Source organism: Pyrus communis, chromosome 14, assembly GCF_041283825.1.
Source record: "Pyrus communis isolate YQ-2024b chromosome 14, ASM4128382v1, whole genome shotgun sequence".
NCBI classification, from domain to species: domain Eukaryota; kingdom Viridiplantae; phylum Streptophyta; class Magnoliopsida; order Rosales; family Rosaceae; genus Pyrus; species Pyrus communis.
This window is the reverse complement of record NC_142578.1, coordinates 478,036-501,146: the sequence shown is the minus strand read 5'-3', so window position 1 is coordinate 501,146 and position 23,111 is coordinate 478,036. Positions and strand designations below refer to the sequence as shown.

The 23,111-nt window shown below is 39.8% G+C and overlaps 5 protein-coding genes across 9 annotated transcripts; 2 read left to right on the top strand and 3 right to left on the bottom strand.

Annotated features, from left to right (window-relative positions):
• Window positions 1-75: 75 nt before the first annotated feature.
• Window positions 76-3,304, bottom strand: LOC137713029 (uncharacterized). 5 transcript variants are annotated; one of them, XR_015955992.1, is made up of 9 exons: window positions 3,080-3,303; window positions 2,902-3,004; window positions 2,485-2,564; window positions 2,030-2,356; window positions 1,769-1,845; window positions 1,201-1,243; window positions 1,031-1,099; window positions 733-812; window positions 76-154 (listed from the first exon to the last, which is right to left on the bottom strand). XR_015955992.1 is itself a non-coding variant. In XM_088684779.1 (8 exons), the coding sequence occupies exons 1-8, from the start codon at window positions 3,152-3,154 to the stop codon at window positions 783-785; spliced, it is 810 nt and encodes a 269-aa protein (XP_088540905.1). In that variant the 5' UTR covers window positions 3,155-3,304; the 3' UTR covers window positions 178-782. The 5 variants fall into 5 exon arrangements, 2 of the variants coding, with proteins under 2 accessions (XP_088540905.1, XP_068308358.2); XR_011065269.2 differs by lacking the exon at window positions 76-154 and adding an exon at window positions 178-642; XR_015955993.1 differs by lacking the exon at window positions 76-154 and having other exon boundaries at window positions 178-812; window positions 1,779-1,845.
• A 29-nt stretch (window positions 3,305-3,333) lies between these two features.
• LOC137711896 (putative 3,4-dihydroxy-2-butanone kinase) lies at window positions 3,334-8,830 on the top strand. The gene is made up of 19 exons (XM_068451054.2): window positions 3,334-3,631; window positions 3,835-3,908; window positions 4,022-4,085; window positions 4,590-4,702; window positions 4,808-4,855; window positions 5,172-5,243; window positions 5,346-5,435; window positions 5,740-5,913; window positions 6,174-6,257; window positions 6,383-6,438; window positions 6,549-6,679; window positions 6,764-6,856; window positions 7,085-7,149; window positions 7,222-7,365; window positions 7,493-7,533; window positions 7,708-7,791; window positions 7,892-8,078; window positions 8,163-8,258; window positions 8,384-8,830. The coding sequence occupies exons 1-19, from the start codon at window positions 3,592-3,594 to the stop codon at window positions 8,510-8,512; spliced, it is 1,785 nt and encodes a 594-aa protein (XP_068307155.2). The 5' UTR covers window positions 3,334-3,591; the 3' UTR covers window positions 8,513-8,830.
• An 827-nt stretch (window positions 8,831-9,657) lies between these two features.
• On the bottom strand, window positions 9,658-11,826 carry LOC148691048 (uncharacterized). Its single transcript, XM_088684777.1, has one exon. It carries the CDS (start codon window positions 11,336-11,338, stop codon window positions 9,893-9,895), a length of 1,446 nt encoding a protein of 481 aa, XP_088540903.1. The 5' UTR covers window positions 11,339-11,826; the 3' UTR covers window positions 9,658-9,892.
• Window positions 11,827-15,285: 3,459 nt separating this feature from the next.
• LOC137729457 (UDP-arabinopyranose mutase 3-like) lies at window positions 15,286-16,895 on the bottom strand. The gene is made up of 2 exons (XM_088683855.1): window positions 16,521-16,895; window positions 15,286-15,704 (listed from the first exon to the last, which is right to left on the bottom strand). The coding sequence occupies exons 1-2, from the start codon at window positions 16,845-16,847 to the stop codon at window positions 15,450-15,452; spliced, it is 582 nt and encodes a 193-aa protein (XP_088539981.1). The 5' UTR covers window positions 16,848-16,895; the 3' UTR covers window positions 15,286-15,449.
• A 2,916-nt stretch (window positions 16,896-19,811) lies between these two features.
• Window positions 19,812-21,507, top strand: LOC137711897 (calmodulin). The gene is made up of 4 exons (XM_068451055.2): window positions 19,812-19,970; window positions 20,383-20,540; window positions 21,046-21,126; window positions 21,216-21,507. The coding sequence occupies exons 1-4, from the start codon at window positions 19,895-19,897 to the stop codon at window positions 21,348-21,350; spliced, it is 450 nt and encodes a 149-aa protein (XP_068307156.1). The 5' UTR covers window positions 19,812-19,894; the 3' UTR covers window positions 21,351-21,507.
• The last annotated feature ends 1,604 nt before the right edge of the window (window positions 21,508-23,111 follow it).

Here is a 23,111-nt window from a genome sequence, read left to right as displayed (position 1 = left end):
AGGATTTCACAGCTTTATGTCGGACAGATTTATTTGCTTGCCAAATGATTTCGAAGAATGTTTCGATGACAAATATTCATGTAAATGGGGGTCAAGCTTCCATTATTGAGCATAAACTGCAATTACTCCGCTTTGATCACAAGAAGATTCAAATCTAAAACAAAATCAAACCAAACAAAAGGAAAGTAATAAAATTCTCATTTCTCAAGCTGCCATTACAGTGTCACTTGGTGTGTATTTAAAGGAAAATATGTAGCTAATTGCGGTTTAAGCTCCCCTATGCATGATAGTATCAAATGAGTAGCACATGTTGATGGTATTCAGCCAATATTTGAGTTTCAACAAAACGAATGCCGCAGGTTTTCATATCAATGTGCACCAACACTAACAGCAAATGCAAGAGAGCAGTAAACTTAACAAATGAAGAAGCATGTAGGGACAAAATAAGTTTGTTTGTACATAAAATGAGATGTTATCACAACCGTCATGCAGCAAACTTAGCTAATGGCAAATACCTTCAATTGTCAAGTACGAATTGCAATTACTATGCTGCGATCAGAAGAACCAAACGCAATAGTTTCTTTCTACATTGTGCAATTGCAGGTGGTTTTGTACAGCAGTGGGAAAAGCATGCTAGTGATTCTGTGAGTTGAAGAGTAATAATACTGAACACATTGCAGCAACTAACTTATTATAGTTAATGCATTCTGCTGGAATTGTATTATCTGGTACCTTAATAGCTGGATTCTGCCCTTTGGTGGAGCGCTGAGTTTAACATCATGTTAAGCCAGATGAACCTTCTCAAGTGGTTCCTGATATTCATAATGATAAAAAAAGAAAAATAGATGAATGATAGTGCGTATGTATATACGAAACAAAGTACAAAAAACCCATCCTGCAAATGGACACAAAAGCCAATAGAAATAAGATGCAATGCAGAGTATTTTTGCTTAAAACAGGATATCTTTGAAAATGCTTATATCCCATTACAAATGGAGCTTATTCTGATCTGGTTGTAACAGACACGTACCTCCAAGATAGCTTTAGCCTCATTACTGAACGCTTTGCAAAGAATTTCATAACTCTTCTCAATCCCTATCTGCACAAACAATAGAATTCTTAAGAAGACATAGTGAACAAAATGGTCCTAGTCTTCTCCATAATTCAGCCACTGTAGATAGGTTGCCAATAATCCCTTACCAATGGATCAACTCGTGATGGTGATATAGTTGATATGATGTATCTGTTGAAAGGAAAAGAAATCTGATCATTCGATGCAAAGGAAATAAAAAAGCATCATTATAAATTTATTGAACAAAGCACCATGATATCATCACGAACTAAACTTCAAAATGAAGCAAAATTGTATGTTTTCAACAACATAAAACTTGTTTGTCAGCTTTTCAGCAAACCAGCCAATCAACATGGCCTTCTGTAGCGGTTACTAATATAGTTGCATCAAAATGAACAACATATGCATCTTACAAACATGCCTCCTAGGATCCACAAATTATTGGTAATACACTTCATCAATCTGCTATTGAATAACTGTTATGACTAATACTACATGGAAAAGAAAAGTATATAGGTGCTACAGTTCTTCCAAATGTAAAAGCTGGTAAGCATGAAAGTGAAAATTAATTCTCTTCCTTTTATCAGCAGCATCGCTCTAGAAAACTGAAACTGACACATCATGGATGAAGAAATCTTTTACAGGTTTCATTGTTTTTAAGTCCTTCAAGTAGTTATATACAAGCAAAAAGTTTACCTCATCTTACTTAAATATAAATTCATGGCTACCGAGTTTGACTTTTGGACAGTTAGAACGACAGCGCCCATGTGGTTCTACAAAGATTGAAAATGCTAGATTAATTGCCAAGATGACACTAAGAAAAATAAACAATGAATGCAGATAAGTTTGTTTAAGAATCATTTCGTCAAGCCTTCAGACATTCTCCTTCCAACTAGATTTTTATTCAGCTGTCTGTTAAATACATGCTTAAAATGGGCGATGGGACATAATCAGCACCTTGCGAGCAATTAGCTCAATTAGTTGCATTAGGAACTTCCCCAGACCTTTCCCTTGTACGCGAGGCTCAAGCTGCAATTCATACACATAAAGAACAGGCAATTCTTCCTCTATGACAAATCGAAAATGTACAAACCCAACCATGGGCCCCCTCTCCTCACAACTAGCTGAGGTCCTTTCCTGCTCTGACATTGTTAACATTTCACTAGCACTTGCATTTGAAGCCTCGCGTACAAATATATATCGTGCTTCAGGTGCAACCATCTCCCTGCGCTTCACCTTCTCTTCCACCAGCCACTCAGATCCATAAAGCCCCTCCATATTTGCCTAATCATTTCCCAAAACTTGAATTACTTTTGCCCGCAAAGAGTAAATAAATCAAATGAGAGCACTTGGACCTTGCAGAATTTGATGGAGTTACGGAAAAAAAAAAACAGACAGACGACTTCAAATACCTTAAGAAGATTTTCAATGTAATGCTTTAGGGTAGACGAAAGCTTGTCCCCTCGTCCTGATTCCAACAATGCAGACAGGCCTAACCATCCAATATGGCATTAAGCATTACACGAAATTTTGTCTTCCAAATAAAATCGCGAGGGATTTAAACTCGAAACAAAGCAAGACTGACTGCATTATCACCAAGAAACTTCCTAACCATCTACACTGAGAGGACCACAAGCTCATCACTTTCATACAAAAATCGAAAAACCCGATAAGGAAATGTTGCCAAAAGCATAAAAAAAACATGAAATCGCAACAGTGTTCCGTTTCAATTCCCAGAAAAATGGGAGGTACTGCAGCAAATTAACAAAATCTTCAAAACGAATTGTGAAAAAAGTGGCATAACAGATAAGCTGTGAGATTAAAACTACCGTTTGCTTGGTAACGGCGAAAGGCAGGGAAAGCGGAAAGATGGTCCCTTTCGGAAGAAGCTGCTTTCAACAGTGCATCCATGGCCTTCTTCTTCTCGATTATCTGGAAATCCAAAACAAACATGTACAATTAACGGTTGCGATTGCTTCAAAGTGTAGGGAAAGAGTGCGATTCTACCGCTTTGCGGCTCGGCTTGGCCTTGCTTTCTCCATTAGCATTGATCCCCTTGGTCTCCATTGGCGCTCCAATCATCGCTCTTCACTCTCTCCGTTCGGGACTCTGCCAAATCAAGCTGACAACTTTTTATTTTCTATTAAATTTAAAGTTTATTTTTGCTGGATATTAATTTTCAAGTTTAAAACTTTTTTCTTCCAACACAACTAAAGTCGCGGAATAAAGTAGAACAAGATCCGAAATTCAGATATTACTGCTTAAAGTGGACAAAACTTTGAGTGGCAGATAGGAATTTTCGAGTAAAAGAAAGGGCAAAATGGGAACTACAACGCAAGGAAACTTCTTGCTCGGACAAGCAAAGCAACCATCAAGTCTCTCTCTCTCTCTTTCATCCATATTCCCAGACACAGATATAGAGAGCCTCACTCCGCCAATACCACCTACTCTCTCTCTCTCTCTCATGCAAACCACTGATACATAGGTAGGGTTTAATCCTCCTCCCTCGATTCATCGTCATGGCTTTTCAAGGCAAGAAGCTCATCAACGACCCCAACGGTACGCCAATTCGCCCCCTCGCTCTTGCATTTTCTTCTCCGATTATTCTCTGCTCTTCCTTGTGATTACCGCTTGATTAATTATTATTATTTTTTAAATTTTTGAGTACTTTCCGAGTTAAATCAGATGAAATGTGAAGAAAAATTGAATTTTTTTTTTTTTTTTTCACTGAGGGAGTTGTGAATTTTTGGTATTGGTTGCAGATGTGGTGACTGAGTTCATCGAGGGGCTTGTCGAAACGTATCCTGGGCTGCAGTACTTGGATGGTTTTCCTCAGGTCTTTATTTTTTTTCCTTCTGTTCTGTTCGTTGTGTTAATTTGTCGCTGCCGTAGCTTTATGCGTAAATTTAATTAATTTGAGTTCCGAAATTTCGTATATGGGGATTGCAGGTGAAGGTTGTGTTGCGTGCTGATGTCTCCGGTGGGACGTATGACAAAGTTGCGATTATATCAGGTTCAATAGCCTGCATTTTACGTTTTTATTGTTGCTATGGAAGCCTGCATTGCAATTTGTTTACGGTATTAGAATTCAGAAGACACTGTTTTCACTTCAAGATAGAAACCTTTTAGATTAGTGTCGGACAGTGTGCATCGTGGACTTTATAGGCGGGGCTTCGTCCATTCAATTGCTAAGAGAATGAGATAATGTAGAGCAGTCGATAAATAGTTTACTTATCAACTAGTCCAATCAATAGGTGCTTCAACTACATTGTGTGTCAAACCTGCCTATGGAAAACCAAATAAAATTAGTGCATTGCTAAAGTAGATAATTGGAAGTGTATCACTTATCAATTAGTATAATCGATAGGTGCTTTGATGAAGTTGAAGTAGATTGTAGCTATCACTAGAATCCATCTACCAAGTACCGAGCGGATGCCAATTAAAGATTTTGGAGTTAATGGAATTGTAAACTATGTAACATATGGGGCTTTCTGATTCAAATAAATTGATGATACAGGAGGTGGAAGTGGGCATGAGCCTGCACAATCTGGATTTGTTGGAGAAGGGATGCTAACTGCAGCTATTTGCGGGGATGTTTTTACCTCACCACAAGTTGATTCAATTATAGCAGTATGGTCCTGCAATTTATTGCTTTTAATTGGAAGGGAACACACCCTATTGATTTATGTACTTTGTTACATGAGGCGAATCTGATCTGATATAATTGTACTTTAGGGCATCCGAGCTGTGACTGGTCCTTCGGGTTGTCTTCTGATTGTTACGGTATAATTTCTGCTTTGAAGTTAGTTTGTTGGGTTGTTCTGTGTATAGTCGGGATGCTAAATGACAGCTGTGGCAAAAGTTTTGGAGTATTCTGAAAGACCATTACTGATAACAAGTACAAACAAAATATAACAATAATAGAAAATGGAAAATTGCACGTTAATACATATTAAATTCTGGAATTGCTTCCCAGCTTCATAAACATATATGGTGGAAAGCAGTGATTTCGGGAATGTGGCTTTTTTTTCTTTCTTTTCTTTATATATTCACATATATTATCCCTGATATATGGATATTGCTATCTGGTTGTTGACAGAATTATACTGGGGACCGTTTAAATTTTGGTTTAGCTGCAGAGCAAGCAAAATCAGAAGGTTATAAAGTAGAGGTATACATTAATTTGCATATTTCCTTATATATTTTGAGTTCAAACCCTCTGAAGCATGGTTAGATTAAATGAAAACAATGAGACTGCCGTTTAATGGTGCAGACTGTAATTGTTGGAGATGATTGTGCATTACCCCCACCTCGAGGAATAGCTGGTCGAAGGGGTTTGGCCGGGACCATTCTTGTTCATAAGGTTCTCTCCTCTCTTCTTTTTTGTCTCAACACTTTCCATTTATAAGTACTTTCATTAACTATTGTGTGCAGCCAGTTAAACATTGTCTTTGTGTTAGATATTTGTCATTTCATGTATGCATGTGGGCTTATCATGAAGGATGTTAGAAATGGAGTGTTTTGTGTATGAAGGGTTGGAAGCCTTTTCACCCATGTCTTCACATCCTAATTAAAACATGGTCCATAGTATCAACTGTTAATAGTATCAGTATTTTCCATTATTTTGGCTAAATGGTTAATTGAAGTCTGTGATCTCTGTGAAATAGATTGCTGGAGCTGCCGCTGCTGCTGGCCTTTCACTTGCTGATGTTGCTGCAGAAGCAAGACGAGCATCTGAAATGGTTGGAACAATGGGCGTTGCACTATCTGTTTGCACATTGCCTGGTCAGGTTACACCAGACCGTTTGGGTCCAGGAAAGATGGAAGTTGGTCTTGGAATTGTAAGTTACTTTCTATAAGCGACCTTGATTATAAATTAAAAGGTCAAGCTCTAGTTTTCTAATCATGTTAAAACACCAACTCTATCTCTGGTTTGCATACCATAAATTGGAACCCATTTTATCTGATTAAATTCTTCCAACCATATCCTCATTTGATTGTTTTTTGTTGTAATTTCCAGCTTTTTGCACATATGGCCTGGTACTTATATTTACTTTTTAAATACTCTGACAAACTGACTAAAACTTGATTACTTTTACAGCATGGAGAACCTGGTGCTGCTGTAGCTGATCTTCAACCGGTGGATGTTATAGTTTCTCACGTTCTTAAGCAGATATTGTCTCCAGTATAGCTCGATACTTTCTTATTATGAACTTAGCATTTTAACTATGTTACATTTTGTATTTTTTCCCTACAACCTATTGAATCAAGCTCCAAATTTGTAAAAGATTTAATTACTAATCTTTGCAGGAAACTAATTATGTTCCAATTACTCGGGGTAGTAGAGTGGTGCTTATGGTAAACGGGTACGTGGGAGATTTTACTTTACATGTTCGATGAATATTCCAATTATGGGGATTTTTATTATGTGCAAGAGAAAATATTTGTAATCTTGTGCTTTTTTCCCTTATGGCAGGTTAGGTGCGACTCCGGGAATGGAACTGATGATTGCATCTGGTAAAGCAGTACCTAAGTTGCAGCTGGAACATGGATTGGCAGTGGATAGAGTGTATACTGGGTCGTTTATGACTTCTCTTGATATGGCAGGTTTGTCCTCTAGGCTCTGCTACATGACAAGAGTTAATTAGTTATATTAATAATTTAAACATTCTTAATATTATGTTTCTTCAGGTTTTTCGATTTCTATCATGAAGGCTGATCAAACTATTTTGCAACGTCTGGATGCTGTAACAAAGGCGCCATATTGGCCTGTTGGTGTTGATGGTATTTGATTATGGTGTTTGAACGCATCTTCTTGTGTTTGTATTTCTTTGTGAATAGAAATTGCTTTCATGAAAGTCTAGTGACATTGGTTTCATGAACAAGTCATATTTCTGCTGTTTTAAAGTACAGTTAATACATACTACACTTCTTTAATAACATATATACTTATCAAAAACTAAAAGTTTCGTCAAAATTTGGCATGTTGAATTCAGTGGTTGTCCCTTGCAGGCAATCACCCACCTGCAAAGATTCCTGTTCCATTACCTCCATCTCATTCAACAAAGTCTGATGAGGTATGTTCAAACCTTTGTTTGTACGGTTAGGCATGTACAATCATATTGTTTGACTTTGTATGCTTTCAATAGCCATTAGGTCGGCCAGCACAACTTAATGAACAAGGCCAGATTCTTGAGGTGGCCATTGAAGCAGCTGCAAATGCAATTAAAAAACTTAAGGACAATTTGAATGATTGGGATGGCAAAGTAGGTGATGGTGACTGTGGGTCAACAGTAAGTCCTAGTCTTGATCTCTATTTACTTCTTGATGATACAATGCGTGCTAAATCTGGCTCCTAATTCTCTTGTCATTTCCTGCTCAAATGATATAACGTGTTCCATCTTATGTGTTCAATTGCAGATGTATAGAGGTGCAACAGCAGTTTTGGAAGACATGAAAAAGTACGTTTGATTTTCAGTTTTGTTTCTTATTTGATTATTGATATGCTTATGAAAAATCTTTTTAAGTGGTTATCATCTTCTTTCAATAGAAGACAACTTAAAAAGGTTTTTCACAAGCATTTCGACAATTTATCAGTAATAATAAAAGGTTTTATACTTATTATTGTATTGCAGTTATCCTCTGAATGATGCAACCGAAACAGTAAACGAAATTGGATCATCTATCAGAAGAGATATGGGGGGTACAAGTGGGATCCTGTATTCAACTTCCCCTTTTCTTCAATAAAGTTAGACAGAATTTTTAAGTTTCCCTGCATTTACCCTGACATGAATTTTTACATCTCTATTCTTGAAACAGGTATGTTATATTTTGTAAGGCTGCCTACGCTCAATTGAAAGCAAGCACCCAATCAGTTGTCACCTCAAAGAATTGGGCTGAAGCGCTTGAAGCTTCCATTGCTGCAGTCAGTAAATATGGTGGGGCTAGTGCTGGTTACCGGACAATGTTAGATGCCCTTATTCCAGCATCTACGGTTCTTCAGGAGGTCAGATAATTATCAGTTACTTCTGCTTTGTTTTTGTGGGCTCGTATTTTTGTACTTACTCAGTATATCTGTTTTTGAAAACAGAGGTTAAAGGCTGGTGATGATCCTGTGACTGCTTTTCTACTCTCATCTGAAGCGGCGTTAGGTGGAGCTGAGTCGACTAAGAACATGCAGGCAGAGGTGTCCGACTAATTCGTTTCTATCTTCTTCTTTTTCACCCGTAGAATCCTAATTACACTGATATCATATCCTCCTTGGTCATTTTGTATTTATGGGGATCAATTCTGCTGTGATGTTTTGTGCAGGCTGGTCGTTCAAGTTATATCTCTGGAGATATACTGGCTTCAGTTCCAGACCCAGGTGCTATGGCTGCAGCGTCGTGGTACAGAGCAGCAGCCTTAGCTGTCAAGTACAAAAACCAGACTCCTCCATAGACAAGAGCAATGCATTAGCTCTAGTTGCATTTCTGCCAATTTTTTTAACTTGCAGATACAACCCAACAACTCATCATTTGTGTTCATACTTTTTGCAGTACTAACAATTTGAGCTTTCCGCTTGTGCTTTTTGTGCGTAAAGCTGAGAAAGCGAGAGAGTTTCATCGATATATACATACAATGTCTTGAGACCTTAGAAAAAAAAAATGTATATTTCAGTTCTTGATAGCATTCAGAATAATTTGCTGACTATCAGTCTATGCATATCGTTGTAAACTATCGATTCAAATGATGCACTTCTGTATGGTTTCTTGTGAATTATGTCTGTCTACACAAATTCAGAAAGCAACGCGAACTTTTTGGTTTGTTGCACTAGTTTTGTATCTCACATTCCTGTTTCGAAGTGCTTTTAAAACAAGTAAAAGTGTTTCTAGAGAACCAAACATTAGCGGAACTCTGTCAATGTCTGGTAGAATGTATCAAAAATGCTTATACAAGCATGTTTTAGATTGTTTTTGGAAGAAAAAGATATTGCAAGTGCTTTTTGCAATTAGACAAGTGCTTTTCGAAAAGGCACATGTTTGGACGCTTCTTCGATAAGCTGTTCAAGATGTTTTTATGGAAAGCACGTTTTAATACAGATTTCAACATGTTCAGAAGTGCTTTTCTTGAGCAACGATATTCCATATCGGACGCTAGTTAGGTACTTATACCCGACTTACGGACCCTAAACCCTATTGTCCTTCCAAACCGACCTCACTTAAAAGTGCGTTTCGTTCAAAAAAGAGAGAGCTTAGTTAATTGCTTTTTCAAGCCGCAGTTTCAACAAAAGCTCTTGTTACAAGGGGGAATCAAACATTTGGTACTCACGACTCACGACTCACGAGAAGGGGAAATGAGGACGAGCACATGAGCATTTAGCTCCTTTGGTCAACAGAAAAAAAGCATGCCAGACATGGACACACCGAACCAGTGGGGCCCCGCCCTAGATACCCGCGCCGGCACGTTGTGCAACAGTGCAAGCGAGTAGCGGTGGGGTCGCAATCACATGGCCGTACAAAAATCAGTGGAGGTGCGATCTCAACCGTCGGATCAGACTCCAAAATTCTAACAAGTAATTAACTACTTACACATTTGCAGGGACATTTTGATCGAAAACTTGATTCTTCAACGAGAGATCAAGCAGCAGTCCACGTTTGGCCAAAATCTTTAGAGCAGAGACCAAAAATGGCGGAGCAACTAACTGAGGAGCAGAGACCAAAAATTACACTATTATATTTAGCTCATGCAACAAACTTTTTAAAACCATAGATGATTGAGATAGAACAATTCTGATGAGTATTTCTAGAGAAACTGCCAAAAAAACATCACACGATCACATCATGTAAATGTGCAAATGGCTGTGTAGACATCAACTCCGTAGGGGTTAGGGACTTCATCGCCCAGGCGTAATTCTGATCTGTTGTCAACAAATGGTTTTGTATAGAGGCCAGTTGCGACATGGCGTAGTCGGCAGAGCACGTTCTTGTTGCGGTTGTTTCCGGTTGGTCCGACACTCTCAGCCTTGAACAATGTGCAAGTCCATCTTTCTGTGTTTTCGTCTCGATTTTCAGCCGCGGCAAGGATCAATAGCTTGTATTTGTCCATCCTTCTCAAGTATTTTCCGTTGTACAAGCATTTGATATGAACGTAGTCCTTAGTTTGGTGGTCCCTACTGTTTGGCCGCTCCACTTGGAACTGTGCGTACTCGCTTGTACGATCCTGTGCGGAGAACCGGAGAATCTGATGAATGTTGTTTTCTTGATCAGGCATGTAGCGCAAGTACATGTCGTTGTTGTTTGATTTCAGCACAAACGGGCTCGGTAGTAGAGGCGGTTCCAAGTCGACGACTGTGTACACATCAATGGCGTTGCCGGGGTTGGGGGTTGAAAACCCTGCGAAGAGGCACTGATTGAAGTCGTTTACAGTGTATGACGTTACATAGTGCCCGAGTTGCACGTGGATCAATCGGATGACTGCCTTGTTGTCTGAATGGACAACCTGAGGCTCGAACAATGTGCAGGACCAACGACTTGTATCTTCCTCTGGCTCGGAAGCCCCAGCTACAATCCAATACTGTCGGTTGTTCGCCCTTCTCAAGTACCTGTTGTTGAAACAGCATTTGATATGCACGAGTCCTCCCTTACCGCTGTCTGCCGGCTCCGTTTGGAACTTCGCGTACTCGCTCTTATCATTCTCTTCGGAGAGTTGGACAAGCCCAACAAGATTCTCGATTCTTCGATGTATGTAGCGCAAGTATTTTTTGTTGTCGTTTGACTTCAGCGCAAGAGACCTTGGTAGTAGAACCGGATCCAAGTCGACGACTGTGTACACATCAATGGCGTTGCCGGGGTTGGGGGTTGAAAACCCTGCGAAGAGGCACTGATGGAAGTCGTTTGCAGTGTATGACGTTACATAGTGCCTGAGTTGCACGTGGATCAATCGGATGACTGCCTTGTTGTCTGAATGGACAACCTGAGGCTCGAACAGTGTGCAGGACCAATGACTTGTATCTTCCTCTGGCTCGGAAGCCCCAGCTACAATCCAATACTGCCGGTTGTTCGCCCTTCTCAAGTACCTGTTGTTGAAACAGCATTTGATATGCACGAGTCCTCCCTTACTGCTGTCTGCCGGCTCCAGTTGGAACTTTGCGTACTCGCTCCTAACATTGTCTTCGGAGAGTTGGACAAGCCCAACAAGATTCTCGATACTTCGATGTATGTAGCGCAAGTATTTTTGGTTGTCGTTTGATTTGAGCGCAAAAGACCTTGGTAGTATTGTTGCCATGTTATTTGCAAAGATCTCTTTCTCCCTTGTCTCTTAATTTTAATTTAATCTCTCTCTCTCTCTTCTCTGGATTTGGGTGCCCCCTGGGTGCCCCGAAGTTCCACAGAGACGGAGGGAGAGGGAGGAGAGATCCACGAGGGTGATGGTGGTGCAGCGCCGTCGTCAGGGTGGCTCTGGTACCTCGGTGTGTGGATGTGGGTTCGATCGGCGAGAGAGGGAGATCCAAGATCCGAGATCCGAGATCCGAGAGAGTGAGAGAGAGATATGAGAGTTAGCTGAGAGAGGGAGAAATGAGAGTGATTCGGGGAGAAGAGAGTGATAGGGGAGTGCTTGCCACGTGGCAAGCAATGATAGGAGGACAGGTGTAGAAAATCTGAAATGGAGATTTTGATTGGATGAGGATAGGGGACTAAAATGCAAAATTTAATAAACCTTTTGAGGAAACAAATGCGAAATTACAAAATCTTTGGGGGTGGGGTTTCTTAAAGTGGCTTATAATTATGAGGAAGAATAAAATCTTAGGATCGCTTGTTAGAAACTTTATATAACTTTTCTCTTGCCATTTACTTGGCAAACAAGTTTTGATAGTCCAACCATCCAAGAATTTCTTATTTTCTCTGTTCACACTAATGATTATTTGTCCTTGAGTATGAGTTAATTGAATCATGTTTCTTAAACATGTGACCAAAATCAATTGAACACGTGATTAGGTACGAACGCGAGAAAGCTAGTTGTTTGAATAAATGCGATATAATGCTCATTAACTTTATACCTAAATCACATCTCTAGTAACGACTTCAGGTCTATCCAACCTGATTAAGAGCATTGACACGCTTCTTGGTGTTTGAATGGTACTGAATTACCATTATAAAGATCTTATATTCTCCCATTTCCGAAAGAATATCAATGAGTCTTAAGGATATACGAGAGAATAATGATCATGAATAAAACCACTGAAGAAAATAAAGTGGAATATCTTTGAACCACCCCAAAAAATGAGCCTAAAGTTTTGTTTTAGAGCCAATGGGCTACCTCCTAACTGGGACGCATCACATGTGCCCGGCCTGAAGCTAGGTTGTTTGAGCAATTTACTTGCTTTGGCACAACTATTTGGGATATTTAGGTCGAACAATGATACCATTATGCATCTCCTTACCTAAAGTAAGGATCTCGTGCCTACAAACACAATTTGCCAAGTCTGTTCGTTTAAAGATTTTGATTTCTATATCATTCCTAGCAAAGATACGAAACAACCCTCTTTTCATAGTGGATTGAAGTGAATAATCGTGGACTAATCCGACCAAAATGCAGATTATATAAATACTTATAATTTTAAGGGTTCACCACCCTAATTATCCCATAAAGTCTGAAAAACTAGATAATGTTGGAGAGTTTATATCAAAGATTTTCGATAAGTATTGCATTTCTTTTGGGTTTATAATTGGACATCGAATTCTCATGTTCACCCCAAAATAGCCTCGCAAAGTGATCATAAAGTGCAATTTAAATGATCGCCCAAACCTTGGTGAACACAACAAGCTTTTGGTTTCTGCCTAGGGCTATGCAACCTTGTGCGCAACTGTGTTGGTTAACCTTGAGGCCCCCCTTGCCACCTAACTTATTTTTGACGTTATAATTGGTTACTGGGTATGAATATGATATTTCATACTTACGCTTTTGGTTATGCATTCCACGTACCAAGTTGTGTTGCTGCAATGTACTAATATGGTTCTCAAAGAAGGATGTGAATCTTTGTCAATTATGATTCTCCTTCACATTAGCTCCCTTAGAGCCCTTGCAAGCGATCTCTTTATGGCTCATTGTGCGATTTGTCACTTCAATGAGACAGTCTTCCCCCTATTATGGGGAGATAAGAACGTCAATGTTCATGTGGAACAACGTGAACTTGTGTGGACGTTGCCCACTATGTCTCACATCAATGCTCGTACCGCACTGTGATAATTCAAAATGTTACCCCAAACGTATTCTTCTTGACACACCCAACCCTAATATCCTGCGTACACCAGGGTAGACATGTGTTGGCTGACACCCAAAAGTGACGAACCCATACTAATATGCATGAGAACTAATGAATATAAATAAGACTTATAAATTTAAATATAATTAAAATGAAAATGATGAGCATGTTCAGAGCATACAACTAATTTAGAACACTAAAAAGAAAATAATATAAAATTGAATGAACAAAAAAATGGGTCCTATACTAGGAGGACTCGAAGATGCCAATGTGCGCTTGACGCTGAGATTGTACGCCTCAATTCTAAGTCCTGAAGAGGCGTAAAACAAAACATGAGTGGACCAATATTCCATCTTGGTCAAATGGGTTCGGTCAACTAGGTTGGTCAAAGGCCAGATCAGCTGGGCTAGGCCGGGGCTTAAAGGGTTTTGGGTTTCAGGTTATCGAGCCGAAGGCCCAAGTTCATATGGCCTAAGGGCCTGGGTCTAAAGAGGTTTAATAGGTTAATAGGTTTAGAGATTAGGCTCAGGTTAGGGCCGAGTTAGAAGGCCCATGGGTTTGGGCCGACTTTGAATTAGGTTTGGGTAGCTTAAGATTGGGCTGGGTTATTTGGGCTAGCTTCCATGGCCCAATTCTTTGGGCCGGAGTAGTGCTCTTGGGTCGTGTTTGACCCAATTTCTGGTCAGGTTGGCCGGTTTCGAGGAAAAGGAAAGCCGAAGCTTTCTAAGCTTCGTTCAACCCCAAAACGTGACCAAAACAGGTCATACAATATACCAAAATGAAGCCCCAGGAACAAGGAAGAGATTTGAACCAATTCCAAAATGTGTGGTGGCCATAGGTGGCTGAAAAATGGCTTGGAAGCCATAGTTTCTTGTCGAAATTTGGGTTTAACTCATTCGAGGTGTTTCTTTGTAGTTTGACATCCAAAACACATCAATATGGTCAAAAACTATAGGGACGAAAAAGAGATATTTGGAGTGTTTCTGAGGCTTACCTGTGTCAGGGATGACGATGACTCACTGGGAAACACCATGAACAATGCAAGTAACATTGCGCAGTGAACGGCTTCGAGCTTGGCTTGAACTCATGGTCTACGTATCTAGGTTTTGGAATGTTAGTGGAGTTCTTAAAGTGATGGTGCTGAAGGGGTGTGTGTGTGTGTGTGTGTTCTCAAAGAGGAGAGCATCAAACACAGAGAAAAGAGAAATAAGGAGAAAGAAAACTGTGAGAGAGAGAAGGTTATGGGGAGAGAAGAGAGGAGAGGCCGGGGGAAAAAAGCTCCAGGGTGGGGCTCACGTGGCTTACCAACCAATCCCGAAAAGCAATCCCCACAACTAAAGTATCCCACCCAATGTGAAAATATGAATTTACCCCCACATTTTGAAAATTCGTAAATAAATTTCGGAACGGGTTGTTACACCTTCGAACTAGCTAAAGTGACGAGATCATATACTAGCTACAAACATGCCTTTAAGGACATACGTACTTTTTTAGACCTAATTTTTCATCATCGGCCCGAGCAATCGAGGCCGTTAAATGAACAAGGTTCTAAGCCGTTGGATGTGAATATTAAGGTGATTTCCAATTACTTTATATTATTATGGTTAGGATAAACCATGGTAATTAAATAATTGGAATTATCCTAATCATGATTCCTTATAACTTGAAGATTAAGCCGTGCATTCAGGTAGGGCTGGGCACGGGCCGGGCCGGGCCCAATTTTGAAGGGACCGGACCGGACCTAGGTTCAAAGGGAACGGGGCGGGCCGGGCCGGGGATTACATTTTTTAATATAAGAACCGGACATTACCCGGCCCGGTTGAAACGGGCCGGTTCGGGCCGGGTCCACGGGTCCATTTTTTTTTTTTTTTTGGTTGTTTGAAAGAAAAAAAAAATTGTACATATTCACAGATTGCAAACTGCACAGATTGCAATCTGCACAAAAAACTGCAGACTAATATGCAAAGACTCCGGTGAACACAGAACTTCATATCAAAATCTTGTGAACTAGTTAACCTTTTAGCTTGTATGCTGAGAAATGTGCAACCAAATAAAAGGAAAAGAGAAGTATGTGCTGAATTATAAAAGGATATGCAAAGACTCCGGTGAACACAGAACTTCATATCAAAGTCTTCATACCCTAAGTCTGTGATCCCCACCAATTATTTTAATGCTAAGAATATGCTCGTCATCGTCAAGAAGTTCCAATCTTTCAGTACTTGTAGTGGCAGGAAGCCCAGACTTAACATCAACTTCTCTGAGACTTCCAATCTCAAGGTTCCCCTGCACCACACACCTGCTGACGAAAAATGGAGTTGACGGAGACAGAAGGCTCTTGATATGCTGCTCAAGTGCATTGATATCTTTGCCAGAAGGATCTTTGGCAACCTGCATTTTCACAAAGAGTACCATACTTAAGTTATAACACCTCAATTTCACAAGAATTTTAAGGATATCGATCAAATCTGAAACACATTAGCAGCACCATAACATTGCTAATTCCAGCAACAGTTCCAAATACACAACACCAGCTACTCAAACTACGAATACACGAAACCGAAATTAAACGTTTTAATCTTAATCAATATTTACGGGCCGAAACTTTTAGGTGTAAATCTAACAATAATTCGAACAGACTCGAGTGCAAGGTGGAGATCTGTGAATGTAGTAAACAGTATATCAATTAGCTTAGTGCTGAACCTAAGATTTACGAAAACAATACAAATCTTTCAAAAGCTTCGATATCATAGAATTGCAATTATATAATTCATGCTATCACCGAAACCGGATCAGAAGACAATGACTAACAAACAACATCTCTACACAAGACTTTAAGTACACTAACGGAAAGAACTCATGGTAAGAAACGGATCAAACCAAAGGCAACTATGATATTAAAATATGACTCGAAAGAAACAGAGATCAAAGCAAGTAAAGTTCATTAACAAAAGTAAACGATGAGGGTAAGTCAAACATTAGCAGCAGAAACAGATCTAAACAACAAAAGCAACAGAATTTCATCACAAACTAATCAATTCGAGTCGAATCGAAATTCAATTGAACAACAAGATTTCGAAAACCCCAACAAAACCCACTTCCCAAAACCCACCAAGATCCAACCTTTTCAACTCAAAAATCAAATCCCACATCCAAAACAGCCCCAATTAAGATCCCAAGTTTTCGAAACCCAAAAGCGATACTTACAAAGCAATCGTCGTCGATGATGAAGATGTACTTCTTCTTGGAGACCATGTAGCCGAAGCATCTGCAAGCAGAGTCCTTGAAGGAGATGCAGGACGCCTTGGGACCCAGAATCCGGTTGATATCGTTGCGGTTGTAGAGCTCGTAGTCGAAGCCCTCCGGGACCTTGATCACCTTCGACGGGTCGCCGTCCTGGACGATGATGAGGTGGTACTGCTGGAAGAAGGGCCTCCACATCTCGAGGAAATCGAGGTTTCGGATGGTGGGGATGACGATGTCGAGCTCGTCCTTCAGCAGAGGGGTCGGGGCGACCTTGCTGTACTGCGCCATGGCTGCAGCTGTTTCTCACCGACGGAGAGCGAGAGAGAGGGAGGGAGAGAGAGACGGGTTGGAGTTTAGACTAAAACCTAAAACCAACGGTCATGATTGGAAGGTATGTTTATTTTCAATCTGGGCCGTCCATTTCAATTACAAACGGGCCGGTTCGGGGCCCCGTTTTTCTATAAATCTGGAACCGGCCCGACCCTAGAATGCCATTACCTAGGCCCGCCCCGCCCCGTTTCCCCTATTTAAAAACAGAACCCGCCCCGTACCCGCCCCGACTCGCCTATACCCGCCCCTACCCGCGGGCCCAAGACCCGTTTGCCCAACCCTACATTCAGGTGTTGAATAAGAGTTATACTAGTCAGCAAGTGAGATAAAGGTGAAATTAAATGATTTGCATGGAAGTGAAGTGATTGGGAAGAAAGATATTTTGGTCAAATGTCTATGTTCTGATCAACATAAAAAATGAGTGCTTATCTTGCTTAGGTATAGGGCTACACGTGGATTGGTGACTGGATTAGATGAGCATTATTTGTTAGTCCATGCATGTAGATTACACTAAAGTTATACGGTAAGGATTTGACCAAAGCTTGAACAGTGGAAGAGTTTTAGTAGCGTGGTGGAACTTCAGTCAGCTTTAGAGGTAAAGCTTATCAATCGCGTACTCGTCTCTATAAATACAAGACACCGTGCAACATTTCTAACCCTCTCTAATTCAACACACAAATTACCCTACGCAAAACTTCTCAACAACTTGAGATTTTTATCCTTTTCCCCTTTCTTCTGTCGACACCTCTTCATTTAGGATAAACATCAATGTGAAGGCAACTAGCAACATCTTCAGTTTGGATGAACAACACTGTAGCCGTAGAATCAGCCGACCACGGAGCATCTTCAGTTTGGATAAATAGTACTGCTTTGAGATCGACTGATTACTTATCCAAGTCTTGGTCGACAAGGATTTTCGAGTCCTTGTTGGTAGAGGACATCTCATCATCCTTCTTAACGAAGTGAGATGTTACAGGTTACTAGGTTCGGCACTTTGAACGCCAAGTTGTTTTATGATTGGATATTCACAAATATATTTTAGAGTTCAGCACATCGACGACCGGCCATATTTACGATCAAGACATTTATCTCTTTCGAGTATTTGTGTCCATAATGTTTGGTACCGGTTCGGCGTAGTTATATTCTCACGGCTAATATAACCGAGATCAAACCCGGTGCCGACGATCTGTGAACTTCGCAAACTAGGAGCTTTGTCTTCAGGCTCTAGAATCCTAAGGCCGAAAGGTGTTCCTTCCTCACACTAATGATTTATTGTCCTCTAATGGTGGGGCTAGTGCTGGTTACCGGACAATGTTAGATGCCCTTATTCCAGCATCTATGGTTCTTCAGGAGGTCAGATAATTATCAGTTACTTCTGCTTTGTTTTTGCGGGCTCATATTTTTGTACTTCCAGTATATCTGTTTTTGAAAACAGAGGTTAAAGGCTGGTGATGATCCTGTGACTGCTTTTCTACTCTCATCTGAAGCGGCATTAGATGGAGCTGAGTTGACTAAGAACATGCAGGCACAGGTGTCCAACTAGTTTGTTTCTATCTTCTTCCTTTTTCACCCGTAGAATCCTAATTACAATGATATCATATCCTCCTCGGCCATTTTGTATTTATGGGGATCTGATTCATGCAGGCACATGTGTTTTATGCAGGCTGGTCGTTCAAGTTATATCTCTGGAGATATACTGGCTTCAGTTCCAGACGCAGGTGCAATGGCTGCAGCGTCGTGGTACAGAGCAGCAGCCTTAGCTGTCAAGTAAAAAAACCAGACTCCTCCATAGACAAGAGCAATGCATTAGCTCTAGTTGCATTTCTGCCAAATTTTTTTTACTTGCAGATACAACCCATCAACTCATCATTTTTGTTCAGACTTTTTGCACTACTAACAATTTGAGCTTTCCGCTTGTGCTTTTTGTGCGTAAAGTTGAGAAAGCGAGAGAGTTTCATCGATATACATACAATGTCTTGAGACCTCTTTAGAAGAAAAAAAAAAGTATATTTCAGTTCTTGATAGCATTCAGAATAATTTGCAGGCTATCAGTCTAAGCATATCGTTGTAAACTATCGTTTCAAATGATGCACTTTTGTATGGTTTCTTGTGAATTATGTCTATCTGCACAAATTCACAAAGCAACGCGAACTTTTTGGTTTGTTGCACTAGTTTTGTATCTCACATTCCTGTTTTGAAGTGTTTTTAAAACAAATAAAAGCGTTTTTAGAGAACCAAACATTAGCAGAACTTTGCTGATGTCTGGTAGAATGTATCAGAAGTGCTTATACAAGCATGTTTTTGTTATTGGAAGTAAATGATATTGCAAGTGCTTTTTGCTATTAAGCAAGTACTTTTTGAAGATGCACATATTTGGACGCTTCTTCGATAAGCTGTTCAAGATGTTTTTATAGAAAGCACGTTTTAATACAAATTTCAACATGTTTAGAAGTGCTTTTCTTGAGCAACAATATTCCAAATCGGACAAAAATTAGGTACTTATACCCGACTTACGGACCCTAAACCCTATTGTCCTTCCAAACCAACCTTACTTAAAAGTGTGTTTCGTCCACAAAAGAGAATGCTTAGTTTAATTGCTTTTTATAGCAGCACTTTCAACAAAAGCGCTTGTTACAAGGGAATAAAAAATTTGGTACTCACGAGAAGGGCAAATGAGGACGAGCACATGAGCATTGAGCTCCTTGGGTCAACAGAAAAAAAGCAGGCCAGACATGGACACACCGAACCAGTGGGCCCCCGCCCCTAGATATCCGCGCCGGTACGTTGTGCAACAGTGCAAGCGAGTAGCGGTGGGGTCGCAATCACATGGCCGTACAAAAATCAGCGTTGGTGCGATCTCAACCGTCGGATCAGGCTCCAAAATTCTAACAAGTAATTAACTACTTACACATTTGTAGGGACATTTTGATCGAAAACTTGATTCTTCAACGAGAGATCAAGCAGCAGTCCACGTTTGGCCAAAATCTTTAGAGCAGAGACCAAAAATGGCGGAGCAACTAACAGAGGAGCAGATCGCCGAGTTCAAGGAAGCTTTTTGCCTCTTTGACAAAGATGGCGATGGTATATATTTCTACACATTCTTATTTACATATGTGTATTATATATGTATGTGTGTATAAATCATGTATATATTTGTTGGGTTTAATTTCGTTTTGTATAAGAGTAGTCTGAAAGTTCACGAATCAAGTTTTTCAACTACCCCTTATGATTATGTTTTTGAATGATTCATGTCAAATCTGGAATTGTTGATGTCTCTGAATTGACATGTTATGGGTCTGTAGATGCAGATTAGGCAGTATGTCCGTCGTCTTGCACCAAGTTCGAATCTTTCTCCCCGTGTCATAAATTAATTTAGAATATCGTCTTGTGAAAGACAAAGAAAACATGTCTATGGGTTCTGTTTCGTACATTTTTGGTACCTCCCATCCTTCAGGTAGAAGTACTTTAGATTCATGTTTTTGTTTGCACTTAGGTTGCATCACTACCAAAGAGTTGGGAACTGTGATGAGATCTTTGGGACAGAATCCCACTGAGGCTGAATTGCAGGACATGATCAGTGAAGTTGATGCTGATCAGAATGGCACAATCGATTTCTCCGAGTTTCTGAATTTGATGGCGAGGAAGATGAAGGTATATAAATTATAATCTCCTCACATTGTTGAATCTCCGGATAGTGATCTACTGTAATTTGGTGAATCATATGACGATGGGGTTTTTATGCTACAATTGTACTTGTTTAGAACTTTCACCCTAAGCTTTTTATATAAAATCGCTGCAGTAAATATATACGAGTTCAATAATCTTCCAACTGATCCGTCATTGTTTAAAATGTAATTCTTCTGTTCTAATTTAATCCTTGTGGAAACCAAGTATATGATTGATAATTCTCGCTTCCAGTTATAACTAAAGCATGTTGCAATTTTTTTCTCGATCATGACTTACAATCAAGAGCAAGTGCTTCATGAGTCTTGACTGTAGGGTGAGTAAGAATCGGGGTCAATGTTAATAGAATTGGAAGCATTAGTTTGATTATGTTTTGGTTCGTTTGATTAAGTTTTGGTTTGCTCTTTCTGTCTGTGGTTTGGATATGTAATTGGAATGGTTTACAAAGTTTGTTGAATTAAAACTTGTGCAGGATACTGATTCTGAGGAGGAACTCAAAGAGGCTTTCAAGGTCTTTGACAAGGACCAGAATGGCTTTATTTCTGCTGCTGAGGTAAAGATCATAATTACTTGTTTGTATGATGATATATTGAAGAATGTGTGTAGTGGAAACTTAAAGGGACAATCTGCCTAATTGTGCAGCTTCGACATGTAATGGCGAATCTCGGCGAGAAACTGACAGATGAAGAAGTGAATGAAATGATTCGTGAAGCGGACGAAGATGGCGATGGCCAGGTGAACTATGAGGAGTTTGTGAGAATGATGCTCAACAAGTGAAGTGAATTGTAGTGTTTGGATTCTATAGAGGGTTAGGGCTATTAAACATTTGTGGTTGGTATTATTGTAGAATCAGTCGGAATTCTCGTCTGTTGGAATTAATTGGGACTTTTATCTCGCTCACTTTCAAATAAAAGTATGAGATTACAAAGAGTAATTAACTCCATGTGTTAGTGTAACAAGTCATTCTCTAAAATCTCTTTTCACAAGAGACATTTACTTACACATGGATGCCATTGTGGTGGTATTGCAACGAATTATGCTATGTGCATTTTAACTTTTTGACATGATAGTGCATGCGTTGTACGAAACAATTATTTGATATGTTACAGGACTGGCTTCGGTTAATAGTAGGATTTATATATAGAAGGTAACGAATGAATGCCATGAACTATTATTAAACCCACTACTAAAAACATACATTAATTTTCACAAGGATAGGCTGTGTTTATTGCTTTTGTAGAATGTTATACATATTATTTTCACGTTTATTATTCAATAAGGATTTACAATATCACATACAAACCTTGTTCTATAAGGAAGACTATAACCCAACATAAATCTTTCCTAATAAAGGACTCCTATGTTATCTACTCTTAGTGACTCGTTTTAACAGCTACAGCCTTTAGCACATACATATTACAGTGAACTAATTAAAAACTAAAAAGGAAATCAAAATTACGCGTTTTCAAGTAACACAATTATATTTAGCTCATGCAACAAACTTTTTAAAGCCATAGGTGACTGAGATAGAACGAGTGAATTCTCGTGAATATTTCTAGAGAAACATGCGCAAAAACAACACATGATCACATCATGTAATGGGTGCGAATGGCTGTGTAGACATCAACTTCGTAGGGGTCAGGGACTTCATCGCCCAAGCGTAATTCTAATCTGTCGTCAACAAATGGCTTTGTATAGAGGCCAGTTGCGACATGGCGTAGTCGGCAGAGCACATTCTTGTTGCGGTTGTTTCCGGTTGGTCCGACACTCTCAGGCTTGAACAATGTGCAAGTCCATCTTTCTGTGTTTTCGTCTCGATTGTCAGCCGTAGCAAGGATGAATAGCTTAGATTTGTCCATCCTTCGCAAGTATTTTCCGTTGTACAAGCATTTGATATGAACGTAGTGATTATTTTGGTGGTCCCTACTGTTTGGCCGCTCGACTTGGAACTGTGCGTACTGGCTCGTACGATCCTGTGCGGAGAACCGGAGAATCTGATGAAAGTTGTTTTCTTGATCAAGCATGTAGCGCAAGTACATGTCGTTGTTGTTTGATTTCAGCACAAAAGGGCGCGGTAGTAGAAGCGGTTCCAACCTGAAGCTAGGTTGCTCAAGCAGTTTACTTGCCTTAGCACGACTCTTTGGGACATGTAGGTCGAACAATGATATCACTATGCATCTCCTTACCCAAAGTAAGGATCATGCGCCTACAAATATAATTTGCCAAGCCTGTTTGGTTGGGGAATTTGATTTCTATATCATCCTTAGCAAAGATACGAAATGACCCCTTTTTCATAGTGGATTCAAGTGAATAATCATGGACTAATTCAACCAAAATGCAAACTATATAAATACTTACCTTAATTATCCCATAAAGTCTGAAAGACTGCATAATGCTGGAGAGTTTATATCTAAGATTTTCGATAAGTATCTCATTTCTTTTGGGTTTATAATTGGACATCGAATTCCCATGTTCACCCCAAAATAGCCTCACATAGCAATCATAAAGTGCAATTTAAATGATCACCCAAAACTTGAT